This window comes from Salvelinus alpinus, chromosome 18, assembly GCF_045679555.1.
Source record: "Salvelinus alpinus chromosome 18, SLU_Salpinus.1, whole genome shotgun sequence".
NCBI classification, from domain to species: Eukaryota; Metazoa; Chordata; class Actinopteri; order Salmoniformes; family Salmonidae; genus Salvelinus; species Salvelinus alpinus.
The window spans coordinates 13,769,517-13,794,156 of NC_092103.1; the positions used below are offsets into that span (position 1 = coordinate 13,769,517).

General features: G+C 43.4%; 1 protein-coding gene across 1 annotated transcript in view; it reads right to left on the reverse strand.

The window, feature by feature from the left end:
* Positions 1–2,357: 2,357 nt before the first annotated feature.
* LOC139543839 (zinc finger protein GLIS3-like) overlaps positions 2,358–24,640 on the reverse strand; it is a 34,701-nt gene continuing 12,418 nt past the window's right edge. Inside the window, exons 3-11 of the mRNA XM_071350309.1 lie at positions 22,173–22,380; positions 20,820–21,990; positions 13,770–13,931; positions 13,216–13,326; positions 12,567–12,708; positions 12,271–12,391; positions 4,501–4,667; positions 3,469–3,654; positions 2,358–3,364 (exon numbers count right to left, since the gene is read on the reverse strand). Coding sequence (XP_071206410.1) covers positions 3,240–3,364; positions 3,469–3,654; positions 4,501–4,667; positions 12,271–12,391; positions 12,567–12,708; positions 13,216–13,326; positions 13,770–13,931; positions 20,820–21,990; positions 22,173–22,380 — 2,393 coding nt within the window. The 3' untranslated portion in view covers positions 2,358–3,239. The remainder of the gene's footprint in view (positions 3,365–3,468; positions 3,655–4,500; positions 4,668–12,270; positions 12,392–12,566; positions 12,709–13,215; positions 13,327–13,769; positions 13,932–20,819; positions 21,991–22,172; positions 22,381–24,640) is intronic.

Sequence of the window (24,640 nt, forward strand, 5' to 3'; positions counted from 1 at the left end):
CACTAAAAGTGGCAGTAATAAAGCCTCTCTTGAAAAAGCCAAACCTTGACCCAGAAAATATAAAAAACTATCGGCCTATATCGAATCTTCCATTCCTCTCAATGTTTTTTGAAAAAGCGGTTGCGCAGCAACTCACTGCCTTCCTGAAGACAAACAATGTATACGAAATGCTTCAGTCTGGTTTTAGACCCCATCATAGCACTGAGACTGCACTTGTGAAGGTGGTAAATGACCTTTTAATGGCGTCAGACCGAGGCTCTGCATCTGTCCTCGTGCTACTAGACCTTAGTGCTGCTTCTGATACCATCGATCACCACATTCTTTTGGAGAGATTGGAAACCCAAATTGGTCTACACTGACAAGTTCTGGCCTGGTTTAGATCTTATCTGTCGGAAAGATATCAGTTTGTCTCTGTGAATGGTTTGTCAAATCAACTGTACATTTCGGTGTTCCTCAAGGTTCCGTTTTAGGACCACTATTGTTTTCACTATATATTTTACCTCTTGGGGATGTCATTCGAAAACATAATGTTAACTTTCACTGCTATGCGGATGACACACAGCTGTACATTTCAATGAAACACGGTGAAGGCCCAAAATTGCCCTCGCTAGAAGCCTGTGTTTCAGACATAAGGAAGTGGATGGCTGAAAACGTTCTACTTTTAAACTCGGTCAAAACAGAGATGTTTGTTCTAGGTCCCAAGAAACAAAGAGATCTTCTGTCGAATCTGACAATTAATCTTGATGGTTGTAAAGTCGTCTCAAATAAAACTGTGAAGTACCTCGGCGTTACTCTGGACCCTGATCTCTCTTTTGACGAACATATCAAGACTGTTTCAAGGACAGCTTTTTTTCCATCTACGTAACATTGCAAAAATCAGAAACTTTCTGTCCAAAAAGGATGCAGAAAAATTTATCCATGCTTTTGTTACTTCTAGGTTAGACTACTGCAATGCTCTACTTTCAGGCTACCCGGGTAAAGCACTAAATAAACTTCAGTTAGTGCTAAATACGGCTGCTAGAATCCTGACTAGAACCAAAAAATTTGATCATATTACTCCAGTGCTAGCCTCCCTACACTGGCTTCCTGTTAAGGCAAGGGCTGATTTCAAGGTTTTACTGCTAACCTACAAAGCATTACATGGGCTTGCTCCTACCTATCTTTCCGAGTTGGTCCTGCCGTACATACCTACACGTACGCTACGGTCACAAGACACAGGCCTCCTAATTGTCCCTAGAATTTCTAAGCAAACAGCTGGAGGCAGGGCTTTCTCCTATAGATCTCAATTTTTATGGAATGGTCTGCCTACCCATGTGAGAGACGCAGACTCAGTCTCAACTTTTACATCTTTACTGAAGACTCATCTCTTCAGTGGGTCATATGATTGAGTGTAGTCTGGCCCAGGAGTGTGAAGGTGAACGGAAAGGCTCTGGAGCAACGAACCGCCCTTGCTGTCTCTGCCTGGCCGGTTCCCCTCTCTCCACTGGGATTCTCTGCCTCTAACCCTATTACAGGGGCTGAGTCACTGGCTTACTGGTGCTCTTTCATGCCGTCCCGAGGAGGGGTGCGTCACTTGAGTGGGTTGAGTCACTGACGTGATCTTCCTGTCTGGGTTGGCGCCATGCTCTCTCTAATTCTCTCTTTCTTTCTCTCTCTCGGAGGACCTGAGCCCTAGGACCATGCCTCAGGACTACCTGGCATGATGACTCCTTGCTGTCCCCAGTCCACCTGGCCGTGCTGCTGCTCCAGTTTCAACTGTTCTGCCTGCGGCTATGGAACCCTGACCTGTTCACCGGACGTGCTACCTGTACCAGACCTGCTGTTTTCAACTCTCTAGAGACCGCAGGAGCGGTAGAGATACTCTTAATGATCGGCTATGAAAAGCCAACTGACATTTACTCCTGAGGTGCTGACTTGCTGCACCCTCGACAACTACTGTGATTATTATTATTTGACCATGCTGGTCATTTATGAACATTTGAACATCTTGGCCATGTTCTGTTATAATCTCCACCCGGCACAGCCAGAAGAGGACTGGCCACCCCTCATAGCCTGGTTCCTCTCTAGGTTTCTTCCTAGGTTTTGGCCTTTCTAGGGAGTTTTTCCTAGCCACCGTGCTTCTACACCTGCATTGCTTGCTGTTTGGGGTTTTAGGCTGGGTTTCTGTACAGCACTTTGAGATATCAGCTGATGTAAGAAGGGCTATATACATTTGATTTGATTTTGATTTGGAGACGGCTTATGGTAGACAATTGAAGACCTGTGTAATGATCATGCTGTTTAATCAGCTTCTTGAAATGCCACACCAGTCAGGTGGATTGATTATCTTGGTAAATGAGAAATGCTCACTAACAGGGATTTGAGAGAAATAATCTTTTTGTGCGTATAGAAAATTTCTCTGATCTTTTATTTCAGCTCATGAAACATGGGACCAACAGTTTACATGATGTGTTTATATTTTTGTTCAGTATAATTCATATGCTACTAACACGTTTTAAAAACAAAAGAACGTGCCTTTCATGTGCTTTTTATGGTATCTACAGTAATTGCATAATAGGAGGGACAATATTTAGATACAACTGTAGTACAAATGCATTCAACTAATGTAAACATAAAAAATCCTCCAAAGCTCAAGACCATAGGCATCCACAGAAGTGTCATTTTTTTCAGTACAACACAATCTTTAGGAGGCATATTTCATTGCGGGCTTAGACTCTGACATCCGGTGATACCGCAGGAGGTTGGTGGCACCTTAATTGGGGAGAACGGGCTTGTGGTAATGACTGGATCGGAATTGGCGGGATGGCAACAAATACATCAAACACATGGTTTCCAGGTGTTTGATGCCATTCCATTTGCTCCCTTCCCGGCCATTATTATGAGCCGTCCTCCCCTCAGCAGCCTCCTGTGGATGATACTCACTTGAATGAAGACAGCATCTTGCAGACTTCAAAAGTAAGGATCTCAGAATAGTTTTTATGATACATATGACCATATGACTTGCCATTATGAAAACAATGTCGATTGAATAATATCAGTTAATAAGTGATATGTATATGTTCATTTTGCCCATTTAATTAATTCAAACTACTGTATGTCCCCTCTTGTCTACAGTTCTCACCCAATAGGGGCATCACACTCAGGTCAATGTCAGTGAGCATGGAGCTGAAGAACAATAGGGTTGTTGTAGGAGGATTATAGAAAGCATCTGCCTTAAGAAGTGGACAGATTTGCTGACGTCAACCCTCAGTGTAGATACAGGAGAGCTGGCTAGGGCAACGGTCCACCGCGCTGACATGTAGATAAGCGTCCTCTGACATCACTGGCGCCGGCAGATCCTGTGACGCACCTTGCAGGTCGTATACTGTGGATGCAGCACACACACAGGGAGCCATTGTTATACGATAGATGCAAATGAATGCACGTTGATCCGTACTGTACTGTAATTGTACTTTGTCTCTTCATTACCTGTGAGCCCAGACGACAGAGCTCTTTGGGAGATGTCTAGTCCATTCTGAGTGGTAAATGTTGGAGCAAAGCTGTCATCAAACACTGGGGTTTGCATCAGGTGACAGGAGTTGGTCTGCTTGGCGGATTTGTGTGTATCATTGTTGTATGACGGAGAGTACACCATTTGGATCTGACCATTAAAACCTGAGGAGGAAAATAACAGGTACATCTAGTTATTTACATTTCACAAATAGATGAAGGGGGAGACTGAAGAATCTGTTTTCCTCCTCTGGTGTTTCCCTCTTTCCATCTTCATTCATTCTTACTTCTTCCCACAAGCACATTGGCTTCATATCTTGATATTCATATTCACAAATAAATCTGGTATAGATAAAAGGTAGAATACTCAGTTGTAGTTCTATGAACCCTTACAACCACCATGGCACCTTATGGAAGCACTATTACTCATCTGATACTACAGAACTGTACTTTTGAGTAGTTTGAAGCATTGTTCTTATTAAAACAATAGAAGCGGTGCACAGCATGAACACCTTGTCAACATCAAGCACTGCTGGCAAGTCCAGTGGGGAAAATGTGCAATCTATTTTAAGCTATGATCTAGAGAGTAAAGCTGCTTCTTCTTTCCTAAATAGAAAAAACATCAGCCACCTGCTGCACAACAAACAGCATTAAGCCATGATCATCCTATATCGGAGTATCTGTCAAAACAGAATGTCAAACCACCCACACACTTCTTTAATAGACTTTCACACAATAAAACCAACAGTAACTCTCATTTCAGAGCAGGAATTTCCCTGTGGAATTGTATCATTGTTTTCTTTCCGCAGGCACATTTCCACAGTCAATAAGCTATGCCTTCCTGTAGGTGCAGGTGTAATCCTATGCAGATCTCTGGGACGCATTACCGACCTGATCTGCTGTCCCTTTTGACGTTCCAGGGAAGGATATCTTCAATTCAGTACATTATCACCGAATAGATGAATGCAGTGAACATATTTGATGTGCCTGTAGTTGGTAGATGTCATTTACCTGGGTGGTGATCTGTTTTTACTACAGGAGTGTGACTGGGATGACTCAGAGCTGTGCTGGTCTTTAGGGATAAGCCAGTGGGATGGTGGGTAAGAAGAGTGGAGGGACCAGGCAGTTGGTTTTGGTGTGACCCGGGGCTGAGATGGTGGGGGGACCTATTGGCAAACCTGAAATGTTTCACAAACCAGTATATGAAATAATATCAGGTTGTTCAAGATACAAATGGACATAAATAATTTAATCTACACACCTGCTGCAAAACATCATGATACTGTGACACTGCCCCTGCAGTAGGCTAATTTATTTATGCAACAACACACTCACTCATCATCACAAATCTTAAGCAATCTATTTACAGTGCCTCCTAAAAACATGATTCACATGGGGAAAAGAGGGTGGGATATCAGCTGATCATTGATGTTGATGATTCATGTAAATCTGCTAGTTAGCTAGCTCAATTTCTTTTACTGATTGTGATTTACCTTTTTCTGTCTTTCTGTCTCTCTCTACTGCACGTATCAGCCAACCAGACCAAATATTGATGATGATGTTGGCTAAATCAAGTGTTATCAAGTGTTAATCAAATGTTATGCTGCTGTGGCAGTACTGTTGATATTTTAACTAAGTAGCTAGCTACACACCCTCGATCGGCAATCGCATCTCTCAAGCCATGCATGTTTGAATCTCTGTACAGGGCAGACTGGGAAAGGCGCAACCGGCCACACGCGAGCTCCGTACAGGGCAGATCAACATGCACAACCAACGGAGTGGGTGGGGGGTCCCTGGCGTACCACAAACCCCCGCAGCCGATGCAAGGCGGGGGGCCCACAGGCTTTGGGGGCACCCAACCCCCAAAATGTATATATATATTTAGATTTCTTGGGGTTGGGGGCCCCCTTGAGGTCGGCCCAATAGAATTAGGAATCAGAATACTAGAGTGGACATGAACCTTCTTATTGGATAAATGTCAGCCATTTTGGTCAGGGAGTTGGTCAACCATGGTATGCCAGTGCTGTGATAAGATATTGTGTAAAATAATGAATTTTAAGAATTTTTCTACACTGTTTGTTAGCTAGCTAGCCAGACAGTTTTAGAAGAATGATTCTATACATTTTCTCAAATTAACTGCCAATATGCCAACATTCCATTCAAACAATGTAGTCAATTCATAGCCATACACTGGCTGAAATCAGTTGATGATAGGACTTAGCCAAGTTGTAAATGTAACAAGTACTGATATTATATAATAGCACTCTCAGCTTTCAAATTTATATTTTTTGAGACATTTATGGTTTCAAAAATGCAACCTTCATTTAACTAGGCAAGCCAGTTAAGAACAAATTCTTATTTACAATGACGGCCTACCCCAGCCAAACCCAGATGACGCTGGGCCAATTGTGCGCCGCCCTATGGGACTCCCAATCACGGCCGGATGTGATACAGCCTGGATTTGAACCAGGGACTGTAGTGACACCTCTTGCACTGAGATGCTGTGCCTTACACCACTGCGCAACTCGGGAGCCCCGAGTATATACATATATTTCAGAGGCTATTTATCCAGAAAGTTGGTATAAAACCCATATCAACTGTATTTATAATTATAGACAATATTTTAGGTTGACAATAATTCTATTACACAATTTTTACATTTTTTAAATCAAGATTATGCCTCTACTGACATTCATTCCAATTAGACTGGTTTGGATTTCTCCCTGACCAATATGGCTGCTATTACCACCCCCTTCTGGAACTTTGAGGGCTTATGATATAGCCCCCTCCCCAGATAGGATATGAACACATCATAATTTGTGTCAAAACTGTTTAGAGTGACAGGAAATTAGCTGTAAAACTGCACATTTTTCTTTCAGCTTCATATAAATTCTACCACCGCCCAAAAGGAGACTTTGGAGGCTTGAAGGGCAAAGGGGCATGTGCTCTGCACAGGTAGAGCCCAATCTGTGCACATGCCTGCTTGTAAGGAGAATGGAGAAACATGCAGTATCTCTTTCTCTCTCCTTAACAAACCCTCAACTTTGTGAGCTAACTTGGAACAAATAAAATAGTACAGTCAAATTTGACATGGTAAATTCATAAACACGAATATGAATGATGGAGAAAGTTTATATTGTGAAGTGACGTAATGCGCATGAGTGATATTTATCAAAATGAGTGATATTGTTAACGGGTATATTGGGCACATTTTTGGGAGTTCAAAGACAACTTTGGTAGTATTATAAACCTTAAAATATATTGTTTCTAGTAGGCTACAGAATTAGAGGGGGTGAAAAGCGTAGTGAAAAGTATACAAATAAGCATTATAGGTTATGACACTTAAAGGGGTTTAGCAAAAGAACTGATCTGATTGGACAAAAGACAAATTAGTGAAGAAATATCAGAATTGGGCTGCCTGTGTAAACTAGTGCTGAGTGATTAACTTTTACTGCCTCAGAAACCCGGATCCGGGAGCACCCCCCACCCCCCACACACTGATTAGCATAGATAGCATAGCTTCAGAAGTAGATAGTAGCATCTAAATATCATTAAATCACAAGTCCAAGACACCAGATGAAAGATACAGATCTTGTGAATAAAGCCACCATTTCAGATTTTTAAAATGTTTTACAGGGAAGACAAAATATGTAAATCTATTAGCTAAACACGTTAGCAAAATACACCACTATTCTAACTCCATCAGTTTCTTACTCCTTCAGGTGCTATCACCAATTCGGCTCAACTAAGATATTGATAGCCAATAACCTATAAAAAAAACCATCAGATGACAGTCTGATAACATATTCATGGTATAGGATAGTTTTTGTTAGAAAAAAGTGCATATTTCAGGTAGAAATCACAGTTTACAATTGCACCGACCATCACAAATCCACTAGAATTACTAGATAGAGCAACGTGTATGACCAATTTACTCATCATAAAACATTTCATAAGAATAGACAAAGCATAGCAATGGAAAGACCCAGATCTTGTGATTCCAGACAATATTTCAGATTTTCTAAGCGTTTTACAGCGAAAACACAATAAATCGATAAGTTAGCATACCACATGTGAAAACGTTACCAGAGCATCGATTCCAGGCAAAGAGCGCTATAACGTAATCACCGCCAAAAGATATTAATTTTTTCACTAACCTTCTCAGAATTCTTCCGATGACACTCCTGTAACATCATTTTACAACATACATATACAGTTTGTTCGAAAAGGTGCATATTTAGCCATACAAAACCGTGGTTACACAATGAAAATACTAGGAAATCAAGCCTCAATATGTCTGACGTCATCTATCAGAGTGATCTAGTTTAATTAAAAGCTAATCATATACTTGACTAAAAAATACAGGGTTGACAGGAATCGAAAGACAAATTAGTTCTTAATGCAACCGCTGATTTACATTTTTAAAATTATCCTTACTTTTCAATACAGGGTTGGCCAAGTGAAGCTATACCAAACAAAATGGCGATGTATGCGTTTAAAATATTTCGACAGAAACACGGTTTATCATATTAAATATTGCTTACTTTGAGCTGATCTTCCATCATATTCTTGGGCAATGTATCCTTTCTATGTTATAAACGTCTTTTGGTCGATAGATGTCCTCTGTCCTTCGAAATGTCCATCACCAACGACCGACACCCTAAAGCGTGTCCAAACTTTCAGAGTGCACGACAAAGAAATTCCTCAAAATCGCACTAAACGGATATAAATTGATATAAAACGGTTAAAATTCACTACATTATGATGTTTTTAACAACTATAACGACTGAAAACATGACCGGAGAAATACTGCTGGTTAGAAAACGATTTGGAACGAGGCAGGTCCGATGGCCTTCACGCTTGAGGCGCACGTTGAGAAAGAGGGGTCTCTGTACATTTTTGTCATTTATAATGGCTGTGAACGTCCCATAGACTTCATTGAAAACGTGATGACGTACAGACACCCAGAGGAAGACGTAGGTAGTGTCGGTTTCTTCATAGCATTCACTGTGGCCTTATAAACAGACCCCAGATCAGAGGTAAAAATTTCTGAAATCTGAACCCTGTCATGAAAAGTGCTGTAGAAATTGTTCTGTACCACTCAGAGACAAAATTTCAACTCCTATAGAAACTATAGACTGTTTTCTATCCAATAATAACAATAATATGCATATTGTACGATCAAGAATTGAGTACGAGGCAGTTTAATTTGGAAATGTAAAAAAAAAAATAATGCTAACAGCTCCCCCTATTGACAAAAGGTTTTAACAGACATTTCGGTTATTTTTCGGTTTTTAAACAACTAATTGACTGACTTCAGTTCAATTATTTGAATTCCATTTTTTCCCCCTGTGAGCTCAATAAGCACATTGCACAGTTTCTCTAGAGATGAATCACCTCAAGCCTGAACTGTGCGATGTAGTAGGGAGTTGTAGTTTCCAACAGGTCAATATTCTACATAGTTTAGAGCAGAAAACATGTTATTTAACTACAATGACCATAATCTATTGCACACCTACTGGTCCGGTCTGTGTGTTTCTTCTATGCCTGCTAGTTTAGATAAGTGTGGGGCAGACATGGCGAGAGAGAGAGAGAGAGAGAGAGAGAGAGAGAGAGAGAGAGAGAGAGAGAGAGAGAGAGAGAGAGAGAGAGAGAGAGAGAGAGAGAGAGAGAGAGAGAGAGAGAGAGAAAGAGAGAGAGAGAGAGAGAGAGAGAGAGAGAGAGAGAGAGAGAGAGAGAGAGAGAGACAGACAGACAGACAGACAGACAGACAGACAGACAGACAGACAGACAGACAGACAGACAGACAGACAGACAGACAGACAGACAGACAGACAGACAGACAGAGAAGAGACAGAAGAATGCACAATCGAGAGGGATAGACAGCAGTTGCTTCATGAGTTATCTCTACCTGAAAATACATGATCTAAGTGATTGATAGTTGGTATTCAGAAGTTATAAAAGTATGCCTTATTTACTTTGAAGAACTACTAAAATAGTGATTTTGCCAGACAGCATAGGCAGCAGCTCTATAGAGATGAGAAGATGACTTGGAATTAAATAATAAAGTCATCAAATAAAACACATGTATTATACACAACAACTGAAATATTCTTTAAAATGTTTTATTAAAAGTAAAGTTATGTGAATCAATAACTCTCTATGGTTAATAAGTGATAAGCAGTAATGAGCAGTCACTACCATCATGGGACTTCTATTCATTGTTTTATTCTGTGTTGTTACAGCATTCAACCCACATAATGCATAGTGCATTTATTAAAAAATAAATAATCGAAACTGGAATCAAAAACCGTGATTATTTTTTAATAATCGAAGCAAAACCGAACAGACCTCAAAAAGCACTAATCGCTTGTGTAAATGCAGTGTTAGACCAACAGTTTTAAGTAATACATACATGTTGTGGTTGGGATATATTGACCATATTATCAGGAACATTTTGGATATATTTCACTTCAAAATTCACCAGGAACAACCATTTCACAGTTGTTGTTTTTATGTCGGACCCCTCCGCCAATAAGAAACACAAAGTTACACCCTTGCCCCACAGACAGCACTTTCAGTGAAAAGACACTGATATCTGACAAGTAGAAGTCTGTTTAAAAGAGGCCGCTAATTCATCACTGAGGGGTAGTAACATAGCACACCTCTCAGACTTTAAATAACCCATGTTAACTAAGCACAGATACGTGAGAGAAATCTTAATGACTTGTTTTAGTTTGTTTGTTTGCCCAGACTAAAATGCCTGGTTACTTAAATATGGCAACCTTCTTTTCCCATACCAAGCATCAGAAAGTAAGAAAGAGGATATTGTGAAGAACATCCTTAGAAGGAAAGCCAAACAATGAGTGCTTTTATGGTGTATCTGTAAACCTTTTTCATTTTTCTTACTGGCACCAGGGTAATAATTAAAATAATTGAGGTGTTTACAATGCAATTGATTAAGGGGATAACAATGCACAGGCTGAATGAGGAAATAAAGAAATCACATAATGGCAGTGAATAAAATAGCAAATGGGATTTTACAATCGATTTAACATCTAGAAAAGTAATTACAGCAATCCTCTTCCCGGAGCCTCTGAATGGTATTTTTCCAATTTTATGATTCACTTATTGAATTCCTGAGCCACTCTAGATGGTGGTTATAGCATCCACTAATGCAGGCCCTAGAGACTGATGAGGCAAAGCAGGGCCTGCTTTCATTGGCTGATTGTGTACCCAGAATCCTGTGGTGAATGCTGCGGCCTACCGCTGCTACCAGGACAATCAATCAGTGTCAGTGAGAAGCCATGAGCATCTGGCTGCCCAAAACTTCAGAAAACACTCCTTCTCACCGCCTTTGAAGTGCATGGATGAAGGAATGTTTTTTTTTGTGGGCTGACCAGGCAACAGTGTTGCTGGCCATTCCCAACCTGTAAAACCTCTTCCCAACCGCTCTCTTCACAGCTGAGGTGCTGCGGGCCACAAGAAAGCCCATTGGGGTCTTTCAAAAGGGGAGAAAATGGTGCTTTATTTTAATCAGATTATTCTAACTATGAGTTTACTGCCATGAAGCCATGACAACCGACGTTTAAGTACTTATTTGTTTCAGATCAGAAAAAAAAGAAGGAAAAGGGGATAGGCATTTAAATCAGTCATGGCTACAGTCACTCTGCCAATGGGAACTCAAAATGAATAGAAATACCAAGTCGCTTGCCCAACAGATGCAACTGGGCCTGCAGCAGGTTCTCTTCCCAGAAAGTAGATGTGAACATGTTTCAAAAACCAAACCACTTTAACAGGATGGATGAGAAATATAACCATCTATTCATCATTGTCTGACACATTGTCAGAGAGCCAGACATTATGCTACTAGCGATGCCATTAAAACACATATCTCGCCGTCAATGTCTTAGACACACCGAGAAAAGTATCTGCCAAATACCATGAATAGAGTGTCTTGAAGGGGCTGTGGCTTTCAACAGGACTAGGTAAGGTCTTTCACTATATACAGGTAGCATTTTTTCACCTGCAGAATTCCAAGAACGCTGTTAATTGATTACCCAGTAGGAAGTGAGAGAGACTGAAAGACTGTTCTTAAGGTAATGACTTTCAGAACTTTCATTAGCCAGCACTTGTCATAACTACGAAACAGATTCAATGTAAATGCCTCGACCTTTACACAAGATCTGGGAACATGACTGAATTCTCAAAGTCTCAAGGAAGGAACATTGAACGCAGTTGTAGAAATCCTTGCTCGACTTCTAATCCTATATGTTTATTGTAAATTGATTACTGCATTTATGATGAGTAGACTTCGTTACAGAGATACAAATATGTGACTAAATATGACTATGCATGATGAATGGTTTAAATAGCACCCACTTTTTTTAGTTCAAGACTAGGTCTCCTGCACATTTTAACATTTAATACAGAATTACAGTATAACACGCACTGTGCACATATCACCGCGGTGAAGTTTTCAAATGGAAATGTTCTCACCACCAATGCCTTAGAAAACGATTTCCACATAACTACCACAGCAGATTGTGACAGCTGCTAATGAATTTTCATAATTTGAGCATAGGTAAAACACCATTGTATGAATACCAATTGTTTATCACAAATGCAAATGTTCCCTCTGCATCTAAACTTACAACCGGCAATGAAACAAAACAAAAAAACTCTAGAACTGCCTCATAGTCAAAGCTGAATAAACTTCTGTGGTGAACTCAAATAGATTACAAGACTAACACTAGTTGTTCTGCTGTGTGGCTGCAGTACCTGTAACTGTCCTGCAGAGCCAGGTGTGAGCTGTTTGAGGAGGGTTGGCCCTGTGGAACAGCTGAAGGGACAGGGATGGATAGAGACACACAGTGGCTTGACTGGCCACTGGACAGCAACTCTATCAAACACAGACAACAAAATAGAGATATAGATACACTGGACAAGGCTACACGCAACATAAACCCATCACTGAGACTCTAATTAAGAAGAATATACGTACATATCAAACTATGGATTTCACACCCGAATAGGTCTAAATAAAGGCCCAGTCAGAGCATCTGGATGATGTGTACCTGTGTAGTGATCTAGGGAGGGGCTAGTGGATTGGCCCAACCTTCTGTCAATCATGTCCAGAGGAGAGAGGCTGGGTTTCAGGGGTTGGATGGTTAGGCAATCCGTTAATGCCTCTTGGCTCATGTCAACGGACAACCTCAGCTTTAGACCAATCACAGAGATACAGAGGTACAGAGATCAGCATAAATGCAAGTAGAGAATAGACTAACTTAAAAAAACAGTGAATGTGGGAGTATTCGTAAAAACAATACTTTTTAAAAATAGAAACAGCCCACCTCCTGCGGCAAATTGTATCTATGGTGACATAACCTTAACTGTAAGATAGAATTAATGAGCATGATTATCCCCAACAGTGACTTTTATATGGTCTGAGCATTACAGCGCAGCAAAGAAAATCAACTACCTAGTGAAGATTTATACAACAATATGTGGAGGCATTCTGCGTTAGTGTACTGTATGAGTGGATGTGTTTGCGATACAATAGAAGTGGGGAAAAGTAAGAGGCTGTGAAAGAGAGCGGGTGTCTCAAAAGACATTGAGACTGTGATAAAGTCAAGTGGATCCTTTCACTGCAAAGTGTAAGATGCTGAGGGGGATTGAGCGAATTTTCAAGTGTAAAGAGTAGAGTCCAGGCAGCTCCATACTGACCTTCTTCCTCAACTGCCTCTCTTTGGAGGAATGGGATTTGACGTGCTTGCGCAGGGAGCTGGGGTCAGTGTAGCGCTTTACACAACCAGGGATCTGACACGCGTACGGCTTCTGCACAAACACGCACACGGACACACACAACTGTAAATAATGTCACAAAACCAACAACTTCCAGTTTCGACTTTCAGTGTGTGTGTGTATGTCATTTGATTAGATTTATTTAGCCAGGATAGTCCACTCAGTCACTGTTTTCCAGGGAGTCCTGGGTTCCATATAATCAATAACAGCATACACATCACATAGATGCTGTCTAGATAAAAGTCTACACAGAAGAATTTGTGTACAGCTTTCTTGAAGGTGGAAATGCTAGCTAGCTGCCATGTGGGTAAGTCCAGCTCGATAGAGGAAAACAAGGCAGCGACAGAGAGAAAAAACGAGAATGAGAGAGCACAAGAGAGTGAACAAGGAAGAACACTTAGAGTAAGAGATCAGTGTCTCAATTCTCAATGCGTGTGTTTTCTGTGTGTCTGTCTGAGATACGCCACTCAACTCACCGTGTCCAGGTGTGTGCGCTGATGTTTGGCTCGGTCGCTGGAGTTGCTGAAGGCTTTGTGGCAGCCTGGGTGCTGGCATTGATAAGGCTTCTCTCCAGTGTGGCTGCGCAGGTGGATCTTCAGGTTCTCCAGCCGAGAGAAAGCCTTCTGACAGCCCTCAAACTGCAACAACACACGAAGGGCACAGGGAGAGGAGGGATAGTGTACACTTAATATCCCTATCATTAACCTATACTGTACATCAGGGGTCCACAAAACAACATCCAAACATTCAGCATATGGAGACCTTGAGACTATAAAGTTATATCTGCAAAAATAGGATTCTCTGAGATAATTGGTTTGAAAGGTTTCAGCAATTTTTTATCTTGTTTTCTTTTGGACTTAACAACAACATGAGTAGTATATAGATTTGAGAACATTGCACAAAACAAGGGTATATCAATAACCCAATTTTAATGCCGATAGAAGCTCTCGATATGTAAACTACCACTGGATAACACTATAAGACGTGTGGTGGTCAATGTATCCAGCAGGGGTCAGTATCTGTGTGTACACAGACTTCAGTCTGTAAAATCTGTCTTGTCTCAAGGGTCTTGTAGGATCTAAACATGTTGACAGATGAACTCATTGTAGAAACATGCTACCACCAACTCGTAGAGAGGTTAAGGTAGAGAGGGGTTTGTTCCTCGTCAAAAGGGCTTGCTCCCTGCCCAGGTGCACTAGCTGTCACAAGCTATGGGATTCAAGAGTAGTGGATGGAAGCTGATCCAAGTCAGCAGAACTAAACAGCTCTCCTTTGTGCAGTACTACCAGTGGCAGACTGGCCATCTGTCACTTCGGGCAAATGCCAGATGGCCTTCCACTTTCAGCCTATTGTGCCTGTCAAACCTGTTTTTGCAAAATTATCATTATCTGGCTAATAATGGTGGCCTCGAGAGATAAAATAGGCCGGTGTGTGTGGGGGCCGCAAGAAATAAAATAGGCCGGTGTGTGTGGGGGCCGCAAGAAATAAAATAGGCTGGTGTGTGTGGGGGCCGCAATAAATAAAATAGGCCGTTGTGTGTGGGGGCCGCAATAAATAAAATAGGCCGTTGTGTGTGGGGGCCGCAATAAATAAAATAGGCCGTTGTGTGTGGGGGCCTCAAGGAGAAAAATAGGCCGGTGTGTGTGGGGGCCTCAAGGAGAAAAATAGGCCGGTGTGTGTGGGGGCCTCAAGGAGAAAAATAGGCCGGTGTGTGTGGGGGCCTCAAGAAATAAAATAGGCCGGTGTGTGTGGGGGCCTCAAGAAATAAAATAGGCCGGTGTGTGTGGGGGCCTCAAGGAGAAAAATAGGCCGGTGTGTGTGGGGGCCTCAAGAAATAAAATAGGCCGGTGTGTGTGGGGGCCTCAAGGAGAAAAATAGGCCGGTGTGTGTGGGGGCCTCAAGGAGAAAATAGGCCGGTGTGTGTGGGGGCCTCAAGAAATAAAATAGGCCGGTGTGTGTGGGGGCCTCAAGGAGAAAAATAGGCCGGTGTGTGGGGGACTCAAGAAATAAAATAGGCCGGTGTGTGTGGGGGCCTCAAGGAGAGAAATAGGCCGGTGTGTTAGAAATGCCTGAGACAACTTCGGGTCCCAGTCTGCCCCTGAGTACTACCACCTCACTGCAATGACCTCACCCCCAAGACATGTGAATCATCACAGTTTCCTACTGTAAGTCAAGCCTACTCCTTTGCTCTCTCACTCCACAGTCAAAGGGCTTGGAATGTCCTTACTTCAGTTTCACAGAGTAAAGTCATGGAACCATGACCCATTTTATTATTGTCCCTCCAGGACTGGATTCCTTGCATAGCTATACCTCTCCCTCAGTCTGAGCTGACCAACTACAAATGAATCAGTTCCTTTAATATTTGACTCATCACATTCATCTGCATTGCTATGGGACATATTCCTTTGATTCACTCCTTTGATTCCTTTGATTTGCATATTAACATATTGCTAACTTCAGACTGGATTTCTCCTCTGAACTCTATCTGAATCAACATTGCCGCTCTCTTCTTGCAAGACAATATCGCGATGAAATTCAAATCTCTAACGTACTGTATAGGCAAAGTGTTACCTACTCAACAGCCACTACACTCGATGTTGTTCTGTCTGGAAGCTGGCAAACAGCAGGCACGAACATACTGTACACCCTGCCGAGCAAAACCCCCAGCAGAGTACTGTCATTATGCCAAAACTCATTATGCCTAACTTTGACCCTCAATTCCAGTAAGGCCATTATGACTCCTTCTGATGGCAACCATATGTTCATATTGTCAAAAGGAATGGGAATCAGACTTTATAAGCCTTAAGTAATTCAAGAGAGAGGCAGATATGCCTGATAATTCTATCAGTGCTCACCAGCCTATTGGGGATAGCAAACGTATTCTGCATGACTGTATCATAGCGAATGTGTGAATTCGGGGTACAATCAACAGCATTTTAGTGCTTACAGATGAGGTCTCCCATGCAACGATGACGATATCTCCCCTTGTGGGTCTTTACCACTGCACTCTATGTCCTGCTTGTCTGGGGACACGAGTAATGACCTAACAGAAGTATCCCTGAAAGTGGAGAAAGCCACCACCATTCCATAGTTTTTCTAGTCTTTCACAAGTCTTCTTCACACACAGCAGGATATTCTGTCCAAATGCTCTCTAAAACGGTGGCATACCAGGGAAGTACACCACAACCGGACACTCCAAACCACAGTGTAGAGAAAAGGATCAGCATCGGACCATTCAGACGGGCTAGCATAAGAAAAATACAGGCCAGGGAGAATGAGCAGGATAAATAGCCATTCAGCCTGGGGATGGGAAGAGAACTGAGAACCAGCATCACACACAAATATACTGCCAGGAGCCCAGCGGTGCCCAGGAGTGGCCTGTCATGCACACTCACACACTCACACACTCACGCACACACACACACACTCTCTTGCTAATAAAGCTTAGAGTCCCCTTTTAGCTGCTGTGAGGGACAGAGGGTCTGAATAGACAGCAACATGGCTCCTCAGTGGAGCTGAATGCCACAGCCAGCCTCCTGACAGGTCCTGGCAGCCGGGCATGCCCTGGGGAACAATGACCCGCCCACAGCGTGCCAACAGAGTCAGTCTAGTGCCCTCTGTAGTGCCTCAGCCTCTTTCCTCTCTCTCACATCTCCTCTCTCTCACATCTCCTCTCTCTCACGTCTCCTCTCTCTCATGTCTCCTCTCTCTCACATCTCCACTCTCTCACGTCTCCTCTCTCTCTCACGTCTCCTCTCTCTCTGTTTCCTCTCTCTCACGTCTCCTCTCTCTCACATCTCCTCTCTCTCACGTCTCCTCTCTCTCACGTCTCCTCTCTCTCACGTCTCCTCTCTCTCACGTCTCCTCTCTCTCTCACGTCTCCTCTCTCTCACATCTCCTCTCTCTCACGTCTCCTCTCTCTCACGTCTCCTCTCTCTCACATCTCCTCTCTCTCACGTCTCCTCTCTCTCACGTCTCCTCTCTCTCACGTCTCCTCTCTCTCAAGTCTCCTCTCTCTCAAGTCTCCTCTCTCTCAAGTCTCCTCTCTCTCTCACATCTCCCCTCTCTCACATCTCCTCTCTCTCACATCTCCCCTCTCTCACATCTCCTCTCTCTCACATCTCCACTCTCTCTTCTACTCTCTTCTCCATCCCTTCCATGCTCCCGCTGTTCTCTCTCACATCTTTACAGAACGCTTTCCTTACTCTTATCTACAGCTCAACTCCCTTTCTTATCTTCTTCAAACGCTCAAATCTCACCCCCTCTCACATATCCTCTCCTCATGCCCAGTCAACGTCTCCTCTCCCTCTTATCTTCTCATCTATCGTCATCTTCTATAAATGCAAAAAGTTGGTTCATGAGATTTTGAGGTCTTTAAAATAAGAGCTGAAAACGATTACAGAAACTTGAGAATAAGCTGGTGCGTTAAAACACTTTGAAGTCTGAACCGGTTTCTGGCGGCAAAATCAAGTTATTTCCCTCCTTACGGTTGTAGAGATGGCGCTAAAAATCTTGGCAAACCATAAATCCCATCAGGCCTGCATTCTGTGCCGTTGCAGGCAGGACTAGAATTTCAAGCTGTCCATTGTAAGGGAAACTAAGTGGATTAAAACCGAACTACTGGGGTTGTGTTACACCTTAACGGCTACAGTCTTCGAACATCAATAAGAGATATGCTAAAATGCACACTGTGATTCCTCAAGTGAACCTACAACTCAAGTACTCTAGCGCAGAATAGAAGCATCAAGACCATTTATAATTCAGACGATGTACAGACTTTGGGGCCCAAACAAAACCGATAACTCCAGGATGTGTCAAGATATCGTCTATATCATTCACGTAGCTGAACATCACACTGCAGCAATGCGGATTGAGTAACCAACGGGAATTATCTGAGCTGACTGATAGCTTCCTGGTTCATCTTAATTGCACAGCCATGCAGCTACCATGACACTTGAACGCCTGCATTCCCATGGAGTGCTTTATTAAACTGACTAAGCTAGAGGAACCCTGGCCTCCACAGTTGCTTGGGTACCCCATATGTCTCTCTATTTAATTAACTACGATCCAGATCCAACAACACAGGGAGCTTTCATTAGAAAATAATATAGTTACTGTAGGAGGAGATATGGTTCAGCTGTCCAAGAAACTGTATGAATCTACTGCACAACATCTAAAGCTGTTGTGATAAGCCGGAAAATGTACCATTATTAACTATGGCGGTAATTGTTCATCCTTCGAACAGTAAATCATCAAATTAATGTAGAGCAAAAAACATGATTAGCTAATGTGTTTACATAGGCGTTGCTCTTGGGGATTTCCAATGCTCCAAACCCGTTTGAAAACTGTTGAAAGTGTTGAAATCCCAGTGATAAGGCATATACTAAATACACAGATGAATCAACTATGTGTTAAGAAAGTGCTCAATCACCCTCACGCACTGAGAGCTGACAGGTACAAGTCATGGCTTGCCTGGTGTATGTGGGGCAGTGTGCTGGGTAATCAGATCTACTTCATTGTAATGCTACCGGCTGGGCGGGCGGCTCGCGCCTCTGTTTGCCATTCACCAGCCCCATCCTTCCTGTCAATCATTCCTCACAATAAGCCCGAGTGTAATTCTCGGACAATTGACTGGCATGGCATCTAAGACGTTTTTAGTGAAGTAGAACTGGTTCTCTCGCTCTGTGAGAGTCTCTGTTGCCTGTCTAGCTCCTCGGCTCTGACTTTGATTGCTCAGACTGTTTTGTTCAGTAAGTATGGGTTTTCTGACAGTTTCTGTCAATTAGACTGACCTCGTTCTATTTCTTTTCGGTCTGACTTTTTCAGCGTATGCTGAAGTCAAGCCTGGGATGATGGGATGTCACACACTGGGTATGTCCAAATAGGCACTCTATTAACTACATAGGGAATAAGGTGCCATTTCCAGCGTTCTGTTTTTGGGCATGACCCTGGATATTTTCCCCTGTAACACATGATTACATGATACACAGACCCATCTGACTGCAGCTGCAGCCTCCATAGCAACGGGACTGGTTGGTACTAATAAGTGAGTGTTTTGGAGCGAAAGGTCGACCACAGGTATGCATCCAGTTAATAATTGTCTAACCAAGAAGCAGGGAAACGGGTCAAGGAATGAGAATTGTTGGCCTCTGACTCATCTGAACCTCAAGTATGTTCCCAGTGGGGTTGAGGGCGGGGGGTATCTCTACAATTGTCTCGACCAGGGATGTCAAAGCCATTTTGCCCGCGGGCCACATTCGGGTCTTTACCAAAGTCCAGAAAATGTGTTCGATTTCCTTGCAGTCAAAATTGTTTTCAAATGTTTTATTCTCCCTAACTATTCAGCTTTCTTTTCGGTGATTCATAGCAACCTGGAAAGAGTGAAAAGACTGTTTCAGTGTAGGTCCAATATAATTTCTACAGTTTCTTTTTAGTTTTAGTAATCCAGCTCGATGAGCCTAAAAAAGAGCCCGAGCTCACTACTGCAACTAATGTGCATCGGTTTTGTGCTGCTATGGCTCCTGAAGGACTCCTATAACTGCAATTACAGCACAGGAAGGCTATACAGAGCTGAACAACTCATCTGTCAACTGACTTTGGCTTTGAACATGGTATGTTGTCATGCCGTGAAATCAAAAGAACCAAACGTAGCCTTCTCTAACAGCACATCTGAGAGAACAAAAGGTAGCACTAGGACTGGGAGCACCTGTCTCAGGGGAATCCAGCCAATCCTCCCCATCAGTACCAGGTCCAAGGATACATGGCTTTCAGATGAGCTCCATTCAAGTCTCTCTCTCCTTGGCCACAGAACCAGACCCAATCAGAACCGGGCCAGGGAACATCACCTTCCCAGAACCCCAGCCAAGTCTGTCCCTGCCTGGCAGGCTCTTGGCTGCTGACAGGCCCTGTGACTGCCTGGTAGAGTAGCTCAGAGAGAGAGAGAGAGGGGACTGTGGCAGAGCAGGGATCAGGAGGCTGGCTGACTGGTGCCCTGCCAGAACTTAAGCGCTGCTCTGCCTTTGTGCTGATTTAATAACTACATAATTAAGTTAACTGCCATGTCAACTATCACAGAGCTGGACTAATTAGCCCATGGCCACAGTTAAGAGGAGAGAGAGACCATATTTCTGACCCAAACCTTCAACCTTCGGACGTACATCAGAGCACACAAAGGCCTTAAAGAGGTACAACGTGCGTACTTCAAGACGTCGATTTCCCTCTAAACCGTCTCAGCAAGGCTATTAGGAGGCTGAAAGGCCCTCTACAGCTCCGGTCTAGAGGATTGGCTGGTTGACTCACAGTAGACAGGGGAGACAGCCTGGAAGGGAACTGGTGCACTCACTTCCCCCCCTTAGCATACTTATGGGAAAAATATGTTAACCATTGTGCATAAAGGGGTGGAATAACTGAGGTAACATTTTGTTCAGGTAAAGCCAATGGATCCTCAAGTGGGTGACTAAACAGATTCACACTTGCATTTTATAGACAGTTTTGAGGCATTCACCAGAGATTGATTTGCTATGTACCGTGCACTTGTTGGGCTTCTCTCCTGAGTGGACTCTCATGTGGATGAGGAGTTTGTAGCGGGCGTTGAAGGGCTTGAACCTGCGTGGACACCCTGCCCAGAAGCAGGTGAAGTCCTCGCCATTCCGCTGGTCCACATGGAGCTTCTCTATGTGCCTTACCAGCTCCTCCTTTTGGTCATACACAGCACTGCAGTCAACCCAGCGGCAGCAGTGGCCCCCACTGTATTCCTCTGTCTCCCCCTCCTCTTCCTCCAGCATGGGAAACAGGGACAGGGGATGGGGCAGGAGGCTGGCCCCATGTACAGGGGGAGCTGGGGGAGCCTGTGGGACAGGGCCCTGGGAATGGCCCTGGATGTGGCTGGGAGGTCTGTGGAGGTGGAGGTGCTGGTGAGAGTGGTAGGGGGGCGGAGGGCCCTGCGGTGGACTATCTGATCTGATGATGGTGGCCAACTCTAGCTGAAAGTGTAGAGATGGCACCAGGTCATTAGCACTCCTGGCTGCCTCCTGTAGTGTCCCTCCCTCCTCTGGGAGACACTGCTGCTCTACCACCATGTTAGCCATCTGGCTCTCCAGCGCCCCACCCTGCTCCAGCATCTGCATGCGGCCACACTCCATCCCAGGGTGGGGGTCACTCAGTGGGATCAGGGCCAGCGTCGAGCCTGCGAGGCTGAAGAGGCCTGGAGACTGAGGATAGGGGATACAGCTCCCTCTCACCCCCAGGAAGTGGCCATAGACCTCAGGCTGGAGGGGTGAAAGGGTGTGGTGGGAAGCCGGAGAGCTCCGGGAGCCATTGATGTAAGCCACCAGCGAGGTGGGCGAGGTGCGGATGATGGAGTTGAAGTCGATGCCATAGCCATCTGACAGAGGGGACATGGAGAGGGCCCTCTTCCTGGAACGGGCTGAGTACTGCCGGGGGCTGTTGGCATCCCCGCCAAACAGGTAGGAAGGCAGGGACGCAGAGTTGGAGATGCTGGTGCTCCCTGACATGGCAGTGCCAGGGGGCATGCTGAGCAGCTCACCCCCCTCGCTGCCAAGGGTTGAGCCCTGCTGTGGGCAGAGTGGAGGAAGGACTCGGTAGCCATAGGGCCACTCCTGTCTGCCACTCAGAACTGACTGGGTCTCTGCTAGGCTCAGGGTGGTGGAGGCCAGGGACTCTCTGGAGAGCAAGGACCTGAGGCACAACACTGTAGTATGTGAGTAAGGATAGCAGTACCAGGAAAATCTGGTAGAGTTGAGTATCACAGCTGTTTAATAACGTACATGGAAATTGTTTAAAGTAGCTCAGAAATCAGTGCAATGAAAAGAGTTTGTAGGTATACTCCCCCACCTAGTGTGATGCAGAGGTTGACTCACCTGGCATCTGTGTAGGGTACCATCAGGCCTTGTGGGGGTTGGGAGTCTTGGGGGGCGTGTGGTACCAGAGGACCTGAGGTGTATGCCTGGGCACTCACAGGAGACACCATGCCCAGGCTCTGGACCACCATCGGACTACTGGTGACCCAGAGGTTAGCACCAGCTGGCTGGCCAAACACCTGCATACTTGGTCCTGACACAGAGTAACCTGATAGAGACAAGTTCACCATTAGAGGTTTGAGGGTTCACCATCAATGTCAAAGTATACAGGGTCATACAGTAGGAAATACAATCACTTGACATGGTTTGCTTGAATTAGACCATATACTTTACAAATAAAAAAAATACAGACATTTCTCCTCACATAATAATATCTAAATAGTGAGGAACCACATACTGTATTAATGACCAAGGGTCTAAAATGTCGAGTGACATTTCTTAGGCCTCATGCGGGCTCTAAATTAATCAACACCGTTTCAAATTCATGTTCAACTGGGAATATTATAAAAATCATAATAAATAAGAGGCCTTTACATCCGAGCATCCAGCCTTCCAGTGCTGCTGCTTGTGCTAAAGACCACATTCAAACAAAACCGTTCGACACAGCTTGAAACAAGATTGAAAAAGAAAACACCATGAGAAATAATACTAACTTTCTTAATTATGGAATCAAGTCATTCAAAGTAAATTCCAGACGAAGATAATAGAGAGACACTTGTGGAGAACTCTCACTGTGCATTAATTGTCGCGAGAGCTTCAACTACTGTGTAGTCTTCTACAATGTTCACACTTCAGTGGTTGTGGCATTTGCCATTTGCATCCAACCATTGTCATCATGCCTGACACACATTTCTTAGTTTGTACTGGCAGTATCTGACTTTGATAGAGACGCAATGAATCCATGGTTCAGGGTCTGTTCCTCTCCGCCACAGTTCACTTCCCCATATTAACACACCCAACTGTGTTTGCACACCAGGGACCCATGAGGCAGATATCATCAACAGAAATCAAACACAAACCTAACATCTTTTGTCTTGTTCAATAGAAGCTTATGAATCCTGGAATTCACCCTAACAAACCTGGGCTGCCCAGAGACACTTTCTGCTCTGTTAATTACTAATGAGATTTTTTTCTTCCTCTCTTTCCTCCATCGCTCATTTAGGGATATGTTTTCTGCTTGGTTAGTTATCAATAAACAAGCCAGGGAGAAAGGAGTTCTGGGGAAGAACGGTGGTTAGGGTGGGAGGACGACATTGAAGTGAAGTGAAGTATGAAGACTTCTATGTAAATCGGTGCTACTTTGAAGAGTGGCGAGAAGAGAGGGACTGATTGAAATGCTGTTTACAACATATCACTGGGACATGTGCACACTGTGATCTTTCAATTGAAAGGGAGGAAGAGGTCCTCCATACAGGTCCTCGGAGGGCATAGGTATCAGGCTTTAAATAAATAGTTTATTGTAGGGAACATTTAGCTAGCTATTAAACAACTGATTACTTTAATAGGGTGCTTTCAATATACTTGGAGGGACATCCTCACTTGCAAGTGCACCTAGAGAGGATAACTAACCTAAGGTCACGAGGGTCACAATATTTCATAATGAGGGGGACAAAGTCAAGACTGATCAAAACAATTACAGTTATGGGCAATTCCACACTAAAGGAACTGCGCTGAGACACAGATTTTTTTCTCTTAAGTTGTATGCCAAAAAAAACCCATTGATTTCAAAGTTTAACAAACTGTACAACTCTCTGCACAAGGACTACTTTTAACAATTTCCTGGAAGAACTATGCAGATGCTTATAGCTACTTCCTGTACATAGCCATGTTATTTTCACTCGTTATTGTTATTCGTTATGCACTGTATTTAGTTCCCGTGTCACTATTTCTATTTGATCTTTAAATCTCTTCTGGTTATTGAACTACAGTAAATTAAGTGGATTTACACCCAGTAACTGAATTGCAGTAATGGAATTTCATCATTGGTCCCTGATCTGTACTACACAGAAATGCATAATTATGGATAGGAATGTCATTCTCTTCATGGTGTTGTATCCTAAAATGGTACACAAAGGTATACATATGTAATATCCTCCGATTTTGGTATTATTCTACCACACTGGCTATTATTTTAATGAGCTCCGCCACCAAATAAGACCACATTTGGTTGGTCCAGACTGGACCAAATCTTAACTAATCACAGATGTCTATGTTTCACAAGTTTGGACATCAAAGTACAACACAGTAGAGTTCAGTAGAAAACAGTACAGTATAGTCAAGTAGAGTATTCTTCAGTACAGTACAGTAGAGTATAGTTCAGTACAGTACATTATAGTGTAGTCCACTCTAGTGTGCTCTACTGTGTACTGTACTCTACTTTTATTTACTGTACTGTACTGTACTGAACCATACTCTACTTTTCTTTGCTGTAGTGTACTATACTCTACTGTGCTCTACTATAATGTACT